The 15,379-nt window shown below is 49.5% G+C and overlaps 1 protein-coding gene and 1 pseudogene across 2 annotated transcripts in view; one reads left to right on the plus strand and one right to left on the minus strand.

Moving 5' to 3' along the window:
* The window catches only part of ABCC4 (ATP binding cassette subfamily C member 4 (PEL blood group)), a 287,341-nt gene that overhangs the window by 111,506 nt on the left and 160,456 nt on the right, over positions 1–15,379 (plus strand). For both annotated transcript variants that reach the window (XM_062194025.1, XM_062194026.1), the window contains 3 exons: positions 4,153–4,254; positions 10,118–10,207; positions 11,044–11,235. In XM_062194025.1, coding sequence (XP_062050009.1) covers positions 4,153–4,254; positions 10,118–10,207; positions 11,044–11,235 — 384 coding nt within the window. The remainder of the gene's footprint in view (positions 1–4,152; positions 4,255–10,117; positions 10,208–11,043; positions 11,236–15,379) is intronic.
* LOC133762540 (glyceraldehyde-3-phosphate dehydrogenase-like) lies at positions 5,011–5,974 on the minus strand (annotated as a pseudogene).

Genomic DNA, 15,379 nt, shown 5'->3' on the forward strand with positions numbered 1-15,379 from the left:
TTTTTATTTTTTATTTTTAAAGATTTATTTGTTTATTTGGAAGGTAGAGTTACAGAGAGGCAGAGGCAGAGAGAGACAGAGAGGTCCTCCATCCGCTGGTTCATCCCACAAATAGCTGCAATGACTGGAGCTGTGCTGATCAGGCTCCAGGAGCCAGGAGCTTCTTCCAGGTCTGCCACATGAGTGCAGGAGCCCAAGGACTTGGACCATTTTCTTCTGCTTTCCCAGGCCATAGCAGGGAGCTGGATCGGAAGTGGAGCAGCTGGGACTCGAATTGGTGCCCACATGGGATGCCGGCACTGCAGGCAGTGGCTTTACCTGCTATGCGACGCGCTGGCTGTTGGGTTTTAACACATGAATTTTGTGGGGGACACATTGGAAGCTAAGCAGCAGGCATGGTTCCTCCCTTTATAAGTTGCGGGGCTGGTAGAATTCACGTAGTGTTAGGGACCCAAGCTTCTTCCTTCTTACTGCTCCCCTCTGCATGGCCTTGACCCAGCTGGCAGCTTTCAAGACCCAGGTGGTAGGGTCGAAGAGGTTCCTGGGCCTGGCCTCTGGTTGCATGGTTATACCTAGCTGCACGGTAGGCCAGGAAGAGTGGTTCCAGGTTGCTGGGTTTTTAGCAGGGTGCACCTGCTAAAAAGTTGAGGCTTCTCCCTTGTTCTAAGTGTTGAGAAACAGCTTACTATTTTATTCTTTTTACTATTTTCTTGTTCTACTTAATACCATTGGTTGAACTCTTTATTTAAAACAATTATTCTTAGGTATTCAAATCCAGTTGAAAATTAGTCCCTGTTAAAAATAAGAATGGGGGAGCCGGTGCCATGGCTCACTTGGTTAATTCTCCTGCGGCACCCGCATCCCATATGGGCACCGGGTTCTAGTCCCAGTTGCTCCTCTTCCAGTCCAGCTCTCTGCTGTGGCCCGGGACGGCAGTGGAGGATGGCCCAAGTGCTTGGGCCCTGCACCCGCATGGGAGACCAGGAGAAAGCACCTGGCTCCTGGCTTGGGATCGGCATAGCTGTGGCCGTAGCGGCCATTTGGGGAGTAAACCCATGGAAGGAAGACCTTTCTCTCTGTCTCTCTCTCTCATTGTCTAACTCTATCTGTCAAATAAATAAATAAATAAGAGTGGGAATAAGAGAGTTCGGTACACGTTCCCTTGGACTTACCCCTAAGGGTAAAGCTAAAAACTTGCCATGGAACTCCAAATCCCATTAAGTTGGCAGGTGCCAATGCCATCTTACTAGTTAAAGTAATTATTATTATTATTTTTTTTTTGACAGGCAGAGTGGATAGTGAGAGAGAGAGAGACAGAGACAAAGGTCTTCCTTTTTGCCGCTGGTTCACCCTCCATTGGCCGCTGCGGCCGGCACTTCCCGCTGATCCGAAGCCAGGAGCCAGGTGCTTCTCCTGGTCTCTCATGCGGGTGCAGGGCCCAAGCACTTGGACCATCCTCCACTGCCTTCCCGGGCCATAGCAGAGAGCTGGCCTGGGAGAGGGGCAACCGGGACAGAATCCGGCGCCCCGACCGGGACTAGAACCCGGTGTGCCAGTGCCGCAAGGCGGAGGATTAGCCTGTTGAGCCACGGCGCCGGCCAAAGTAATTATTTTAAGTGCATAACTGATCATAAAGATAGGAATAAGTAAATTTTTACAAGGGCAGTAACTCCATTCATGAGGGTAGGATGGGATTAAGGGCCACATCTGTTACCCGTGTCACACTGGCCATTAGTTTTGCTTTTTAAAGATTTATTTGTTTATTTGGAAGGCAGAGTTACAGAGAGCCAGAGGCAGAGAGAGACAGAGAGGTCTTCCATCCACTGGTTGGATGGAATAAATAAAGACCAAGTATCTGCTAATAATAATAGATAGAATTAAAAAGGGGAGAATAATCTAACATGGGAATCAGGCCATACAGCAGACTCACAGAATTACAAATGCCCTAAAAAGCACTCTGGTCTCAGAATCAGCCCTTAAGGTATTCGGATCTGGCTAAAAAGCCCACGAGAGCGTTTCAGGCATAGAAAGCCAGGACACTGTGGAAAAAATGACCTAAATGAAAGATCTCTGTGAGTTGAGATCCTGGTAGAAAGAAGGGTCCATCAAAGAAGGAGGTACCTTTCTCTGAAGGGAGAAGAGAACTTCCACTTTGCTTATGGCCCTGTCTAAATAATGACGGAGTTTGTAAATTCAAGAGGCTTCCACAGCCTTGGCAGCTCATGTTAAGAGCCTCGGGTGATCACTGACGTCATACATAAGCGTGTCAATTGTTAAATCAACAACAGGAATCACTGTGCACTTGCTCCCCATGTAGGACCTCTCTCCTATGCAAATTAACAGTAAAACTAGTCTTCAAACTGTACTTTATACTTTGTGTGTCTGTGTGGGTGCAAACATTAAAATCTTTACTTAGTATAGAGTTGATCTTCTGTATATAAAGATAATTAAAAATGAATCTTAATGAAGAATGGGAAGAGAGAGGGAGTAGGAGGTGTGAGGGGGGGTATGGAGGGAAGAACCATTATATTCCAAAAGCTGTACCTATGAAATTTATATTTACTAAATAAAAGCTTTCTATTAAAAACAGAGAGGGGCCAGCACCGTGGCTCAATAGGCTAATCCTCCGCCTGTGGCGCTGGCACACCGGGTTCTAGTCCCAGTCGGGGCACCGGATTCTGTCCCGGTTGCCCCTCTTCCAGGCCAGCTCTCTGCTATGGCCCGGGAAGGCAGTGGAGGATGGTCCAAGTGCTTGGGCCCTGCACCCGCATGAGAGACCAGGAGAAGCACCCGGCTCCTGCTTCGGATCAGCACGGTGCGCCGGCCGTAGCGCACCGGCCGTGGCGGCCATTGGAGGGTGAACCAACAGCAAAGGAAGACCTTTCTCTCTGTCTCTCTCTCTCACTGTCCACTCTGCCTGTAAAAAACAAACAAACAAACAAACAAAAAACAACCATAGAGGATGCTTCCTGACAGCAGAGTTGGAGGACAGCCAGCACTTTCCGCCCCTAGTCTAAAATCTGGGAGTGGAGTGAGCTGTGTTGTTGGTTTCATTTCTGTGCCGCTGTGTTTTTTCTCCTAAACTATGAGTGGCTAGCTTTTGAGGAGCAAGAGGGAATATACGTCATTATGTTAGACTTGTCATGACTTACGTGACTTTTTAAAGTTCCGTTAAAGTGCATTGCATAGCTGCTAACTAGTGCGAAAAACAACACAAGGACCACGGGGCCCTTCCTGCTGTGAGGCAGAGGGCATCCACAGAGAGAGCAGAGAAGTGACACATACGTACGTACACACGTTCAGACAGAGAGCTCCCATCCTCTGGGTCACTCCCCAAAGACCCACAACCGCTGTAGCTGGATCAGAGGCTGGAACTGGGACCCTGGAACTCCATCCAGGTCTGCTATGTAGGTGGCAAGGAGCCAAGTACTGGCCACCACCTGCTGTCTCCTGGAGTGTGCATTAACAGAAAGCTGGGCTGGAGCGGAGCTGGGTTCCAACCGAGGCCCTCCAGTATGGGATGTGCGTGTGCCGAGAGCATTTCAACCACTGTACCAAAACGCTCACCGTAGCACATTGTTTAAGAGATGGCAAGTTTATAAAGTGTGGCTTAAGTTAATGACAGGTTTGCAGCAACAAAGCACGAGGCCCAGGCAGGCGTTGCTTCGGGCTGAGCCATGGGGCCGTGTTCCCTGGGCATCCCTTCTGGCCCAGCTCACTTCCTTCTGGCCTGGAAATGGCCTTCGTTGTATGCAGCACGTGCTGGTGCGCGGTGAGGCGTTGGTAAATATTTATCAAATCGTTTCCTACCACCTCAGTGTCTGCTGTTGGTAACACAGCAGTAAAGCAGTGGAAAGGCCAGGTTCTCCCCTGAAGTATTTTCTCTCGAGGAAGGAACCAGTCCACTTACTGAGAAAGTTGCAAAGATAGCAGCCTTGTGGTTCACTATTTTATAATGTACACGGTAATTTGTGTCATTAAATATTTATTTTGTTCTGACGCGAACTGATAAACGCTTTAGGTTCCATAGCTAAAATGATCTGTAGGCCGCATAAAGTTTTCTATTGCAAATGCCGTAGAAGCAGTGGTTCTTCTGTTTACCCTTTCGCTGTTCTGCTGTTTAAACAGTATGTGTTTCGCCTGTTTCCATAGGACTTTCTGTTACTTGATGAAATATCCCAGCGCAACACTCAGCTGACCTCAGATGGCAAAACAATAGTACACGTGCAGGATTTCACTGCTTCGTGGGATAAGGTAATGAGTCCTTCATTTGTTTTTCTGTTTAAAGATTTATCTTTATTTATTTGAAAGGCAGAGTTACAGGGGGAAAGGGAGACAGAGAGAGCGAGAGAGCGAGAGCAAGCGAGCGCTCTTCTATCTGCTGGTTTTCTCCTCAGTTGGCTGCAATGGCTATGGACCAGGTCGAATCCTGGAGCCAGGAATTCTGTCTGTCTCCCTCGTGCATGGCAGGGGCCAAGTACTTGGACTATCTTCCACTGCTTTCCCAGCTGCATTAGCAGGGAGCTGGATTGGAAGTGGAGCAGCCGGGACTCGAACCAGTGCTCACCCATATGGGAATGCTGGTGTTGCAGGCGGTGGCTTTACCCGCTGTGCCACATTGCTGACCCCAATGAATCCTTTATTTTGAGATCATGACAATGAGTGACACTGATTGGACAGAATTTGGAGACTTTATACATCATAGAAAATGTGACTTGTTCTTTTCCCAAGTTTGTGTTATAAAAATTCTTAAAATCAAGAGTAAGGTTTGCTGTAAGCAGCAAGGAAGTTTCCAGTCAGCCCAAGGTGTCTGACCAGTTGTTCTGTAACTTTTTGTTTTGTTTTTGTGGTGCTGCACACTGTATTGATGGTAACATGACAAGTGAGGGTTCCCTAAGCCCCTCCCCTTCCCCAGGGGTTCTGGGATGGAAACTGTGAAGAGGGGGAAAACCCTCAGTGTGTCAGGGGCTGAGTGGGGGTGGGGACTCCCCAGCAGCTTAGGGCCTCTCTTTACCTCTGGTGCTCTCGCTGGGGTCCATGGTTCGAGGCCTCCTTGGAGGCCGTAGGGACCATGAGGTCCACTACCCTGTTGTTGTAGCCAAACTCGTCATACCAGGAACTGAACTTGACAGAGTGGTCACTGATGGCACTGCCAGCCCTGGCATCAAAGGTGGAGGAGTGGCTGTCACTGTCACAGTCGCAGGAGACAACCTGGTCCTTGGTGTAGCCCAGGAGGCTCCAGGCGGCCTGCTGATGCCTGCTTCCACGCCTCCTTGATGTCTTCACCCTTAGTAGCTTTCTCCAGGTCTGTGACTGACAGGATGTGGGCGGGCACGTAGAAGGCCACTCAGCTCAGGGATGACCTTGCCCATGGCCCTGGCAGCCCCAGTAGATGTACGGATGATGTTCTGGGCAGCCCCACAGCCATCACGTCACAGCTTCCCAGACGGGCTATCCACGGACTTGTGGGTGGCAGTGATGGCATGGACGGTGGTCGTGGGTTCCTCCGTGATGCCAGAGTTGTCATGGGTGACCTGGGCCAGGACGGCTAAGCACTGCTGATGATCTTGAGGATGCTGTCATACTTCTCAACGCCCATCACAAGCATGGGGACATCGGCAGAGGGGACAGAGACGATGATGCTTTGGACTGCACCCTTCACATGAGCCCCAGCCTTCTCCGTGGAGTGGAGACACCAGTGGACGACTCCACAGCATCGTCTGAATCAGCATCACCCCTCTCGATGTTGGCCAGATATCGCTCCTGGCTTTCCCATTCATGACCAGCTTCCCATTCTTGGCCTTGACTGTGATGTGCAGATGGCCCCAGTGGAATCACACTGGACGTGCAGACCGTGTGGTTGAGGTAAACAAACGGATCACCGATAGCGACAAGATCCACTTTGCCAGAGTTAAAAGCAGCCCTAGTGACCAGTGCCCAAGGCCGCCAAATCTGTTACTCTGACCTTCACCATCATGTCCTGGGGATGTGCTGGCCCTGCACAGAGAGACCCAGCTGTCTGTCAGATGGGGAGGAGCAGAGAGCCTCTTATTTTCAAGAACACACCGAGGGTTCCTTCCCTCTGCAGTGGGTCTTAGGCCTGGGCAGATGAGGGCTGCCGTGTGGAGCCGGGCGACTCAGCAGCACACCGTGGCTTGCTCTGGAAGCCTTGGTGGCCTGTGTGCTTTTGTGCACCTTAATGTTTTCAGATCATCTTGCTCCAGGTGAAGGAAGCCTGTGCTTTGGCTGTGTGCTGTGGGATGGGGGTTCCACACCTCTGTGTGGCCTGATGGTGGCCCCGGGGTGGGGAGGAGGCAGCAGGCTCTGGGAGCAAACCCTGGGCCACCACCTGCAGGATTTCACTCTGTGGCCTGCTCAGAGAGCAGGGGCAGCTCACAAGGTTTCCCAACACTTGATATACTTGGGACATTTAGACAAGTGGGAAGGAACAGGGCCCACCCTCAGAGGCCTTTGCCTGTGTGGACCACCACGGAGCCTTTGTCACCGGACTCTGTGGTCCCCTATGCACAGCTCTGCCTCAGTCGGGGTTAGCCCAGAAAACAGAATGCATGGCTTGGGAGGGGGAGCTTCGTGCAGGGACTTTATGGAGGTGATGGGGAAGGGTGCATGATAATGGGCACAGCCGCCCGGGGACTGGCAGGGCCTGGAGGCTGCTCCTACCTCTAGGGCTAGATGTGGTATCTGCCAGAGGCACCCTTGGGAGCAGAACCCCCCCAGCTGGGAGCTCTCTCTCCTCTGTGTTCTGGGACAGCAATGGCTGCTTGGAGCAGGCGGGAGATGCTAGTGAGAACTGGCTTCCCCCTCTCCTGCATCCCTGCTTGGCTTGGGCTCTCCATATGGCTAAACCTGACTTGGCCCAAGAGAGTCTGGGAGGTGTGATTTGCAAGAGCCAGGGTGCAAGTGGAGCTGGGAGCCAGCAGGAGGTTGACCAGCACTCCCTGGCTGCTCCACACTGTGTCGTACAGATGTGGAAGTCGTAGACTTTTTTCCTGCACCCTGGCTGTAGGTACTGTGCTACCCTCTCGTGGTCTCCTGATTCTGATGTGAGCCCTGCCATCTCCACCTACAAAGCAATACGGCCCCCAGGATAGGAAGCTGCATCACACACAAGGCACTCCGCCTGACCTGGCAGCTTCTCCTGGCTGTCCTGGTGTGGCACACCCCACCCTAGTGTGATTTGAATAGCCACCGGAAACACCACTAAAGTTACATTCTAAAGAAGTGCTCTAGGAGAAAGCTGCTGCGTCTGCGCCAGGTGGCCCACGGGCACCTGTGGGGTCCGTTACCGAGCGAGCCTCTCTGGTACCAGCCCCGCAGTGCTGTAAAATGGGTGTCTGTTCCTCCAGGAACGTGGCAACCAGTTCCAGGACTCTTGCAGCTCACACTGTGGGATTGGTTCGCCCTGCGGTTTTCCTGGTCTCGTCGGTGGGGTTAGGTTTCTTGCAGGGAGAGGGTAGGGTTTATATGGGTAAGGTCTGTGATGTGGAGGGGCCAGGCAGTGGGGACTTGGGGAGAGAAGCCGAGGAGTGAGGGCAGACAGGGACTCCATCAGCAAAGATCTCACCATCCCCAGGGCTTCATTTATAACACGAATGGACTTGGTCTCAATCTCAAGGCTTTAAAATGTATGGTCCTGTGGTCCTCTGATCTACACAGGGGCAGGGGTCGGCTCTGCTCTGTGCACTGCTGTGTCCCCACAGCCACAGTGTACAGTGTCTGGCTGGGAGCAGGTGCTCAGGCCGTGCTTGCCTGTGTCTGGAAGCCTGGACGACCAGGAAGGGGCTGGGCTCCCTGAGCCACCAAATGCTGCCCCCTTGTGGTTGCAGCAGACCATTGCCCCTTCCCAAGCTGCCTCTGTGGGGCAGGACCCTCTCCTAACAAGACCCTACCCAGTAGAAGGCAAGCTGGGATTTGTATGTGACTCATGCCTTGCAGTCAAAACTGAGCACGAAGTAGGAAAATCAGAAATAGCCATTGGATACATAGGAGTAGAGAGACTGAAGTTTCTCATGCATCACACACCAGCTTCTTAATTAGAAGTTCTTTATAGAAGTGACTTTTGCTTGGCCCTTTAGTTAGGACCTGTAAAGTCAGTTTTTAAAATTTAGCAGTTACTGAAAATTTTCTTGACATTTACTGCAGGTTGAATATCCCTTCCCCAAAATGCTTGGAACCAAAAGTGTTTCAGAACGCTTATTTTTTTCAGACTTTGGAATATGTGCAAATACATACTGAGCTATCTTGGGGGTAGAACCCAAGTCTACACATGAAATTCATGTGTGTCTCATGCACACCCCTTATGCCTAGCCAGGAGGTAATTTATGTGATCATTTTAGCATACCTGCAGTTTGATTGTCACCTGTCACATAAGGTCAAGTGTGGGATTTCCTACTTGAAGCATCATGTTGTCCCCCAAAGAGTTTTTTTTTGTTTTGTTTTGTATTTCTATGTTTGGGATGCTCAGACTGTATAGGTAAAAACATGCGTAGTCTCCGGTCTCTTTATCTTAATGAATGTAATGAGTGCTTTAACTGCCCCCTGTGTGTTGATCGCCTGTGGTAGGTAACCAGTGCCTCTGTGGTGGTTCCAGTAGAAGTACTGTGTTGTCCCTGTTTGTCCAGGGAACAAAGTGCATGCTATAGATACAACACTGATCCTGTACTTAATTTCTTCCTTCCTCACTTTTGTTGCTGGAGGCATTAGAGCTCTGGTTACAGCTTTGACCATCAGTTTCAGGAGTTCATTTGCCAAGAGTGATTTTAGGAAGGTTTTCTTGCTGGGGGAGTCTTCCTGAGATTCACTCCTTTTTTTTTTTTGACAGGCAGAGTGGACAGTGAGAGAGAGACAGAGAGAAAGGTCTTCCTTTTGCCGTTGGTTCACCCTCCAATGGCTGCCGCGGTTGGCGCGCTGCGGCCGGCGCACCGCGCTGATCCGATGGCAGGAGCCAGGGGCTTATCCTGGTCTCCCATGGGGTGCAGGACCCAAGAACTTGGGCCATCCTCCACTGCACTCCCTGGCCACAGCAGAGAGCTGGCCTGGAAGAGGGGCAACCGGGACAGAATCTGGTGCCCCGACCGGGACTAGAACCCGGTGTGCCGGTGCCGCAAGGCGGAGGATTAGCCTAGTGAGCCGCGGCGCCGGCCGATTCACTCTTTTTTTTTAAGGTTTATTTATTTTATGGAAACGTAAGGGTAGGGAAAGGGATATTGCTTTTCCATCTATTGGTTCACTCTGCAAATGGCTGATATAGCCAGAGTTGGGTCAGGCCAAAGCCAAGAGCCAGGAACTCCACCCCAGTCTCCTATGTGGGCGGCAGGGACCCACGCGCTTGGGCGTTACCATCTACTGCCTTCCAAGGCACCATAGCAGGAAGCTTGATGGGAAGCAGAGCAGCTGGGGTTCCTACTGGCACTCTGTAGGATTCCAGCAGCACAAGCCATGGTTTCACTGGCTGTGCCATGATGCTGGCCCCTGGGATTCGTTGTTTATCCAGAGAAAACGGGGAGATTAGTGTAGAGATCTCCAATTATTCATTAGTCAAGGACTGGGAATGCCATGTGCTTATGTTGCCACCTTGTGGAGGCTAATGAAATAGAAAATTAATACAAAGTCCTAATGAAGGGATATTAAGGATACTGTATTGCTGTGTTAATGTGAGCCAAGAAGGGGCCGGAGCTATGGCATAGTGGGCTAAGCCTCTTCCTGCAGTGCCAGCATCCCTTATAGGTGCTGGTTCGAGTCCCAACTGCTCCTCTTCCAATCCAACTGTCTGTTATCACCTGGGAAAGCAGCCGAAGATGGCCCAAGTACTTAGGCCCCTACACCAGCATGAGAGACCTGGAAGAAGCTCCTGGCTCCTGGCTTTGGCCATTGTGGCCATTTGGGGAGTGAACCAGCAGATGGAAAAACTCTCTTTGTCTCTCCCTCTCCCTCTAACTCTACCTTTCAGAGAAATAAATTAAAAAAAAAAAAGATCCAAGAAACCTTGTCATTTGCACTGAAATCCTGTGGCTGTCAAGTGCCATGTTCTCTGTGTTCTGAAAGCGGTTTGCGCTGCTGGACTTAAATGGGCACACTGTGGTGACCTCTCTTGCAGGCCTCAGACACGCCCACCCTTCAAGGCCTCTCCTTCACCGTCAGACCCGGGGAGCTGCTGGCTGTGGTCGGCCCTGTGGGAGCAGGAAAGGTAAGTCCCCCTGCTGGGTTCTGGAGCTAAGCCCAAAGCTGCGTGTTACACAGTTTTATTTGGCATGTCTGGAACGGAACATGGGTTTGGCAAGCAGGTCCCGTGGCCACACACAGAGGATCTTCAAAGAGTTCATGGAAAATTGTGCTGTTAAAAAAAACAACAACAACCTGTATATGTTCCAATTTTTGCACCCAAATTAACTTTTCTTTTTTAATTTTTGAGAGTCAAAAGATACAGAGAAGAAAGAGAGCGCTCCCATCTGCTGGTTCACTTCTCAAATGCCTGCAATGGCATGGGCTGGGGCCGAACCTGGGAACTGGCAATAGCATGCAAATCTCCAAGGGTGGCAGGAGCCCAGTTACTTGAGCCATGGCTGCTGCCTCCCAGGGTTCACATCGGCAGGAAGCTGGAGTCAGGAGTTGGGGCTGTAACGGAAGCCAGACTCTCCAGTATATCATTACTCCCAGACACTGCCCACTCCTTAACCCTTCCTTTTGATTTCATTTTCCATGGACTCTTTGGAGTAAAGCTGTTCTGTGGCTGTAAACATTATTAGTTAGTCTTTGCCCTGTATAACCTATCACTTGGGGGAAACTCATTTGAAGAGTAGGTTGTTAGATCCTTTTGTTAATATGCTTTATAGACCATTCTTTTACAACAGCCTGCTACTGTTATTTTCAGGTTTTCTTTCTTTCTTTTTTTTTTTTTATTGCAACTTCCTGTGCTGTACTTTGTCTTGCTCTCAATGAAAGATTGGTGTTTGTCAAACCCTGAGGGCCAGGCCGGGCTGTCCCATGTGCTGATGTCACGCGTGTGTGTGTGATCTGTTTCAGTCTTCGCTGTTGAGTGCAGTCCTGGGAGAGCTGCCCCCAAGCCAGGGCCTGGTCCGTGTGCATGGCAGAGTTGCCTATGTTTCTCAGCAGCCCTGGGTGTTTTCTGGAACTGTGAGGAGCAACATTCTGTTTGGGAAGAAGTATGAAAAGGAGCGATATGAAAAAGTAATAAAGGCTTGTGCTTTGAAAAAGGTGAGTGGTGACTTGAATTTCATTCTCGAATTTCCAGTCGTATTAGTATTAAACTACAAGGTTTGTTAAGACTTTTTTTTTTTTTTAATTTGGAAGATTTATTTATTTATTTGAAAGGCAGAGTTGCTGGCATCCCATATGGGCGCTGGCTTGTGTCCTGACTGCTCTACTTCCGATCCAGCTCCCTGCAACAGCCTGGGAAAGCAAAGGAAGATGGCCTAAGTGCTTGGGCCCCTGCCACCCACATGGGAGACCCAGAAGAAGCTCCTGGCTCCTGTCTTTGGCCTTGCCCAGCACCAGCTTTTGCATCCATCTGCAGCGTAAACCAGCCGATGGAAAGTCTCTCTGTCTCTCCCTCTCTGTCTGTAACTCTGCCTTCCAAATACATAAATAAAGAAATTTTAAAAATGAGAGAGAGAGAGAGAGACAGAGCTCTTTCATCCGATGGTTTGCTCCACAAATGGCCACAACAGCTGAGGCCAGGCCAGGCCAGAGCCAGGAGCCAGGGGATTCCTCCAGGACTCCCAGGTGGATGCAGGGACCCAGACATTTGGGCCATTCTCTGCTGCCTTTCCAGGCTTGTCAGCATGGAGCTGGATCAGCAGTGGGGCAGCCGGAACATGAACCAGTGCCCGCGTGGGATGCTGACATCACAGGGGCAGCTTTACCTGCTATGTCACAATGCCAGCCCCTTCTTTTTAATTTGGAAAGAGTTTTGAATGCTAGTTAGTGCTTAAGCCAGTCTTCTGGATAAGTACACACACACGCACAAGTATACACACATACAGACACACGTCACGTACACACTCTGTATGTTTTATTCCTATTCCTGATGTAATTACATTTACAGGTTGTTTCTTTTTTGGGGAGGAGGTTTTTAATTTTTGAAGCTTTAATTTTAACTTTTAAAAAAATGGACAATTAGAGCCTGAACCGTGGAGAGCATGTGGAAGCTTCACGTGCCTGTCTCGCAGCTTGAAACGGAATCAGCTGGTGGCCAATCTCGCCTCCTCCCTAGCCGCCCGTTATTGTGAAGGGGGTCTCAGACCTCACAGTATTTTGTCCATAACTATTTTATCATTTTTCTCTAGCAGATAACTCATTTGAAAAAAAAATTATAACACCTTAAAAAATGACCCGCATTCCTTGAGATGGTCAGCGTTCTTAGCGGGTTGACGTATATTCAGTGAGCGCATTAAGAAACCTTGATCCTCACTGGTTTGACTCAGATTCTCATACTGGCCCATGTCCCCAGGGCCCCTTTGTGTCCATGCGTTCCCCTTTCTGCTTCCTGTTTTACTTGCGGGACTCCCAGTCTCCAAACACAAACTCACAACTAGGAGAAGAGACATCATTAATGACCCTGATTTGATTGATACACAGTGATTGAAACAACACGCCACACAATTACTGTGAATCAGATTTAGAACTTTCAGGAGCTGGAACCTGATTTGTTCACCACACATTGGTTACGGGTATCAAATGATCACACTGAACCCTATAAATATGTACGATTATATAATACTAAATATGAAAATATGTAAGTATGTAATTATACAATAAAATAGTGAAATGTAAATATTTGATTATGTAAAGTGATAAATATATAATGCTATATTATTACATATAAATTATAATTAAAACAGCAACAGCAATAATAATAAAGGAAAATGAAAAGCTTTAACTATTTTTTTTAACATACATCATTTTACAGTAGTGAGGTTGCTTTCAGAAATGACAGTTTGCAGGGCTGGCACTGTGGTGTAGTGAGTAAAGCTGCCGCCTGCAGTGCTGGCATCCCATATGGGCACCGGTTCGAGTCCTGGCTGCTCCACTTCTGATCCAGCTCCCTGCTAATATACCTGGGAAAGCAGTGGAAGATGGCCCATGTGCTTGAGCCCCTGCACCTATGTGGGAGACCCAAAAGAAAATCCTGGCTCCTGGTTTAGATAGCCCCAGCTCTAGCCATTGCAGCCATTTAGGGAGTGAACCAGCATATGGAAGACCTCTCTCTCTCTCCCTCCCCCTCCCCCTCCGCCTCTGCCTCTCTGTAACTCTGACTTTCAAATAAATAAAATCATTTAAAAAAATGACAGTTTGGAAGACAATGGTAAGATGAAATGACTGTGTACTGAGATTTAAAGAAAATTGGTGATGATGAATGGAGACTGAACACACGTGCTAGGAGAATGCAAGTTAGAAAAAGGGAAGAGAAGGTAACCGGGAGAAATACTGTGTTGCCCTCTTTGAGTTGTGGAACTCGCGGAATGGTGGCATCAGAGGGCTTTCTGCAGGGTCTGCCCAGCGGCCTGGACGTCTGGCCATTCTCTTGTACCTGTGGGTAGGGCCGTAGACACTGCCAGAGGTGCAGTGTTGAAGGCTCCTAACCGGCTTTGCAAGGAAAGAGTACGTTTGCTTGAAAGTTGGCTTGAATCTCAGATTGTATCAAGTGGGCAGCATATTTTATGATGATGTGGGCAAAAGATATAATTGCTGTTTAATGGGCTTTTATTGCCTTCCGCTGGGTTCTTGTTCATGAGAGATAATGTGTTTTTAGACACGACATCGAGGTAGCAGTGATGAACTTGATTTTTATTAAATGGAATAGATCCCTGATAAGAAAAGAAGGGGGAAGCAGATGTAGCCCAGTCTTGATCCCATTTGTTCAGGGTCCACGTGTGCTAATCGCCACCCCCGCCCCATGTCTCTCACATGCACAAACAAGCATGTATGAATCCTAACCCCTTTCCACAATTTCCCAGTGTCTTTGATGCTTTTTTCTTCATTTGGGAAGACAGTGGTTTTGAGAACTGAAGTGACTCAGCTCAGCATTTGCAGTTCAAGTTCAAACGCACATCTGCACTGGTTCAGATGCCCCTTTCCCCTGCGCCCCGCCACCTCTCAGTTGTGGAACTGTGTGTGATTAAATTGGGTGATTGATTGAAGAATCTGGACGGTAGAGAAAACAGATCCCAAGCTTTTCCTCTTACCTGGATCAGGTTTGCTCAGGTCAGGCCAGCCCTGCCCTCGCCCTCCCCACCTGTGGACATCTGGGTTCCAGTGTCTGTCTCAGCAGGTGCTGGGGCACTGGCTGTGTTCAGCATCTCCCATGGCCACCGGTCCAGGTCTTTAGCTACCTCGAGGCGTCTGCGTGGCAGACTCTTGTGCAGAAGGGGTCCCCCACAGGGCAGGGCTGCACAGAGACTTGGAGGGTGGTGCTTCTCTGTTTTGGTGTTAACAAAGGCAACCCTGCACTGCGGAGGGACGCATGTTCTCCTTGTGCTCATTCCCCTCCTTGGCAGGAAGCCAGGCCCAGGGTGCAGAGCCAGAGGCTGCCCTGGCCTTGCCCCGCGCTGGCTGGCATGCTGGGCCCATCGTGTTACCGCTGGTGTGTCCTGCTGCCGAACCCGAACGCTCACTTAGACGATTTCCTCAAGGATGGCTGCGCTCCGAGCTGACTCGCTGTAGCAGCAGTCACCGAGGTCTCTAAGAAATCGGGGAGGCGCTCAATGAGTTGTGCGGTCCTCTGTCAATCTCCTTTCTGAATCTGTGTGTCAGGGGGCGGGCATAAGGTGGTCACAGATGGATAGACACCTCCTGGAATTATCTATGCCTGTAGGTGCAGAGACTGAAGATGGAATAGGAAAGGCTTGGTGTTAGAGGAAGACAGGAGCTCTGCGGGTTTGCCTCAGTTTCCTTCCTTGTCAGTGGGGGAGATCGGGTATGACTGTCTGGATTTCAGGCAATGCACGGAGATTTTTGGTCAGTGGTATTTGTCACTATTATAGCACCTTTCTCTAAATCCATCAGTAAGAAACATGGAGTAAAGATTTCTCCTTAAGCTCTTCTTTGCCCCTCGTAAAACAGAGCAAAGCAAGATCTCTCATATTAGATACAGGGATAATAAATAGGTGCATCACTGTAGATCTGATTAAGGTAAATTTATGAGTTAATTGAACTAAAAACACGTAGCCACGTCTTTAGGCTGCTTATATATTTAAAGTGACATTGCGGTGAGTTATGGGATATTCCTCAGGACATGGTGTAATAACCTTCGGAACGTTGCGAGGAGCAGTTAAAAGCCGAGGCCCCGGGTCAGACAGCTCTGGGATTGAGCCTCTGTTGCTCTTCACTGAGTGTGAGA

Source organism: Lepus europaeus, chromosome 6 (genome assembly GCF_033115175.1).
Source record: "Lepus europaeus isolate LE1 chromosome 6, mLepTim1.pri, whole genome shotgun sequence".
NCBI lineage: Eukaryota > Metazoa > Chordata > Mammalia > Lagomorpha > Leporidae > Lepus > Lepus europaeus.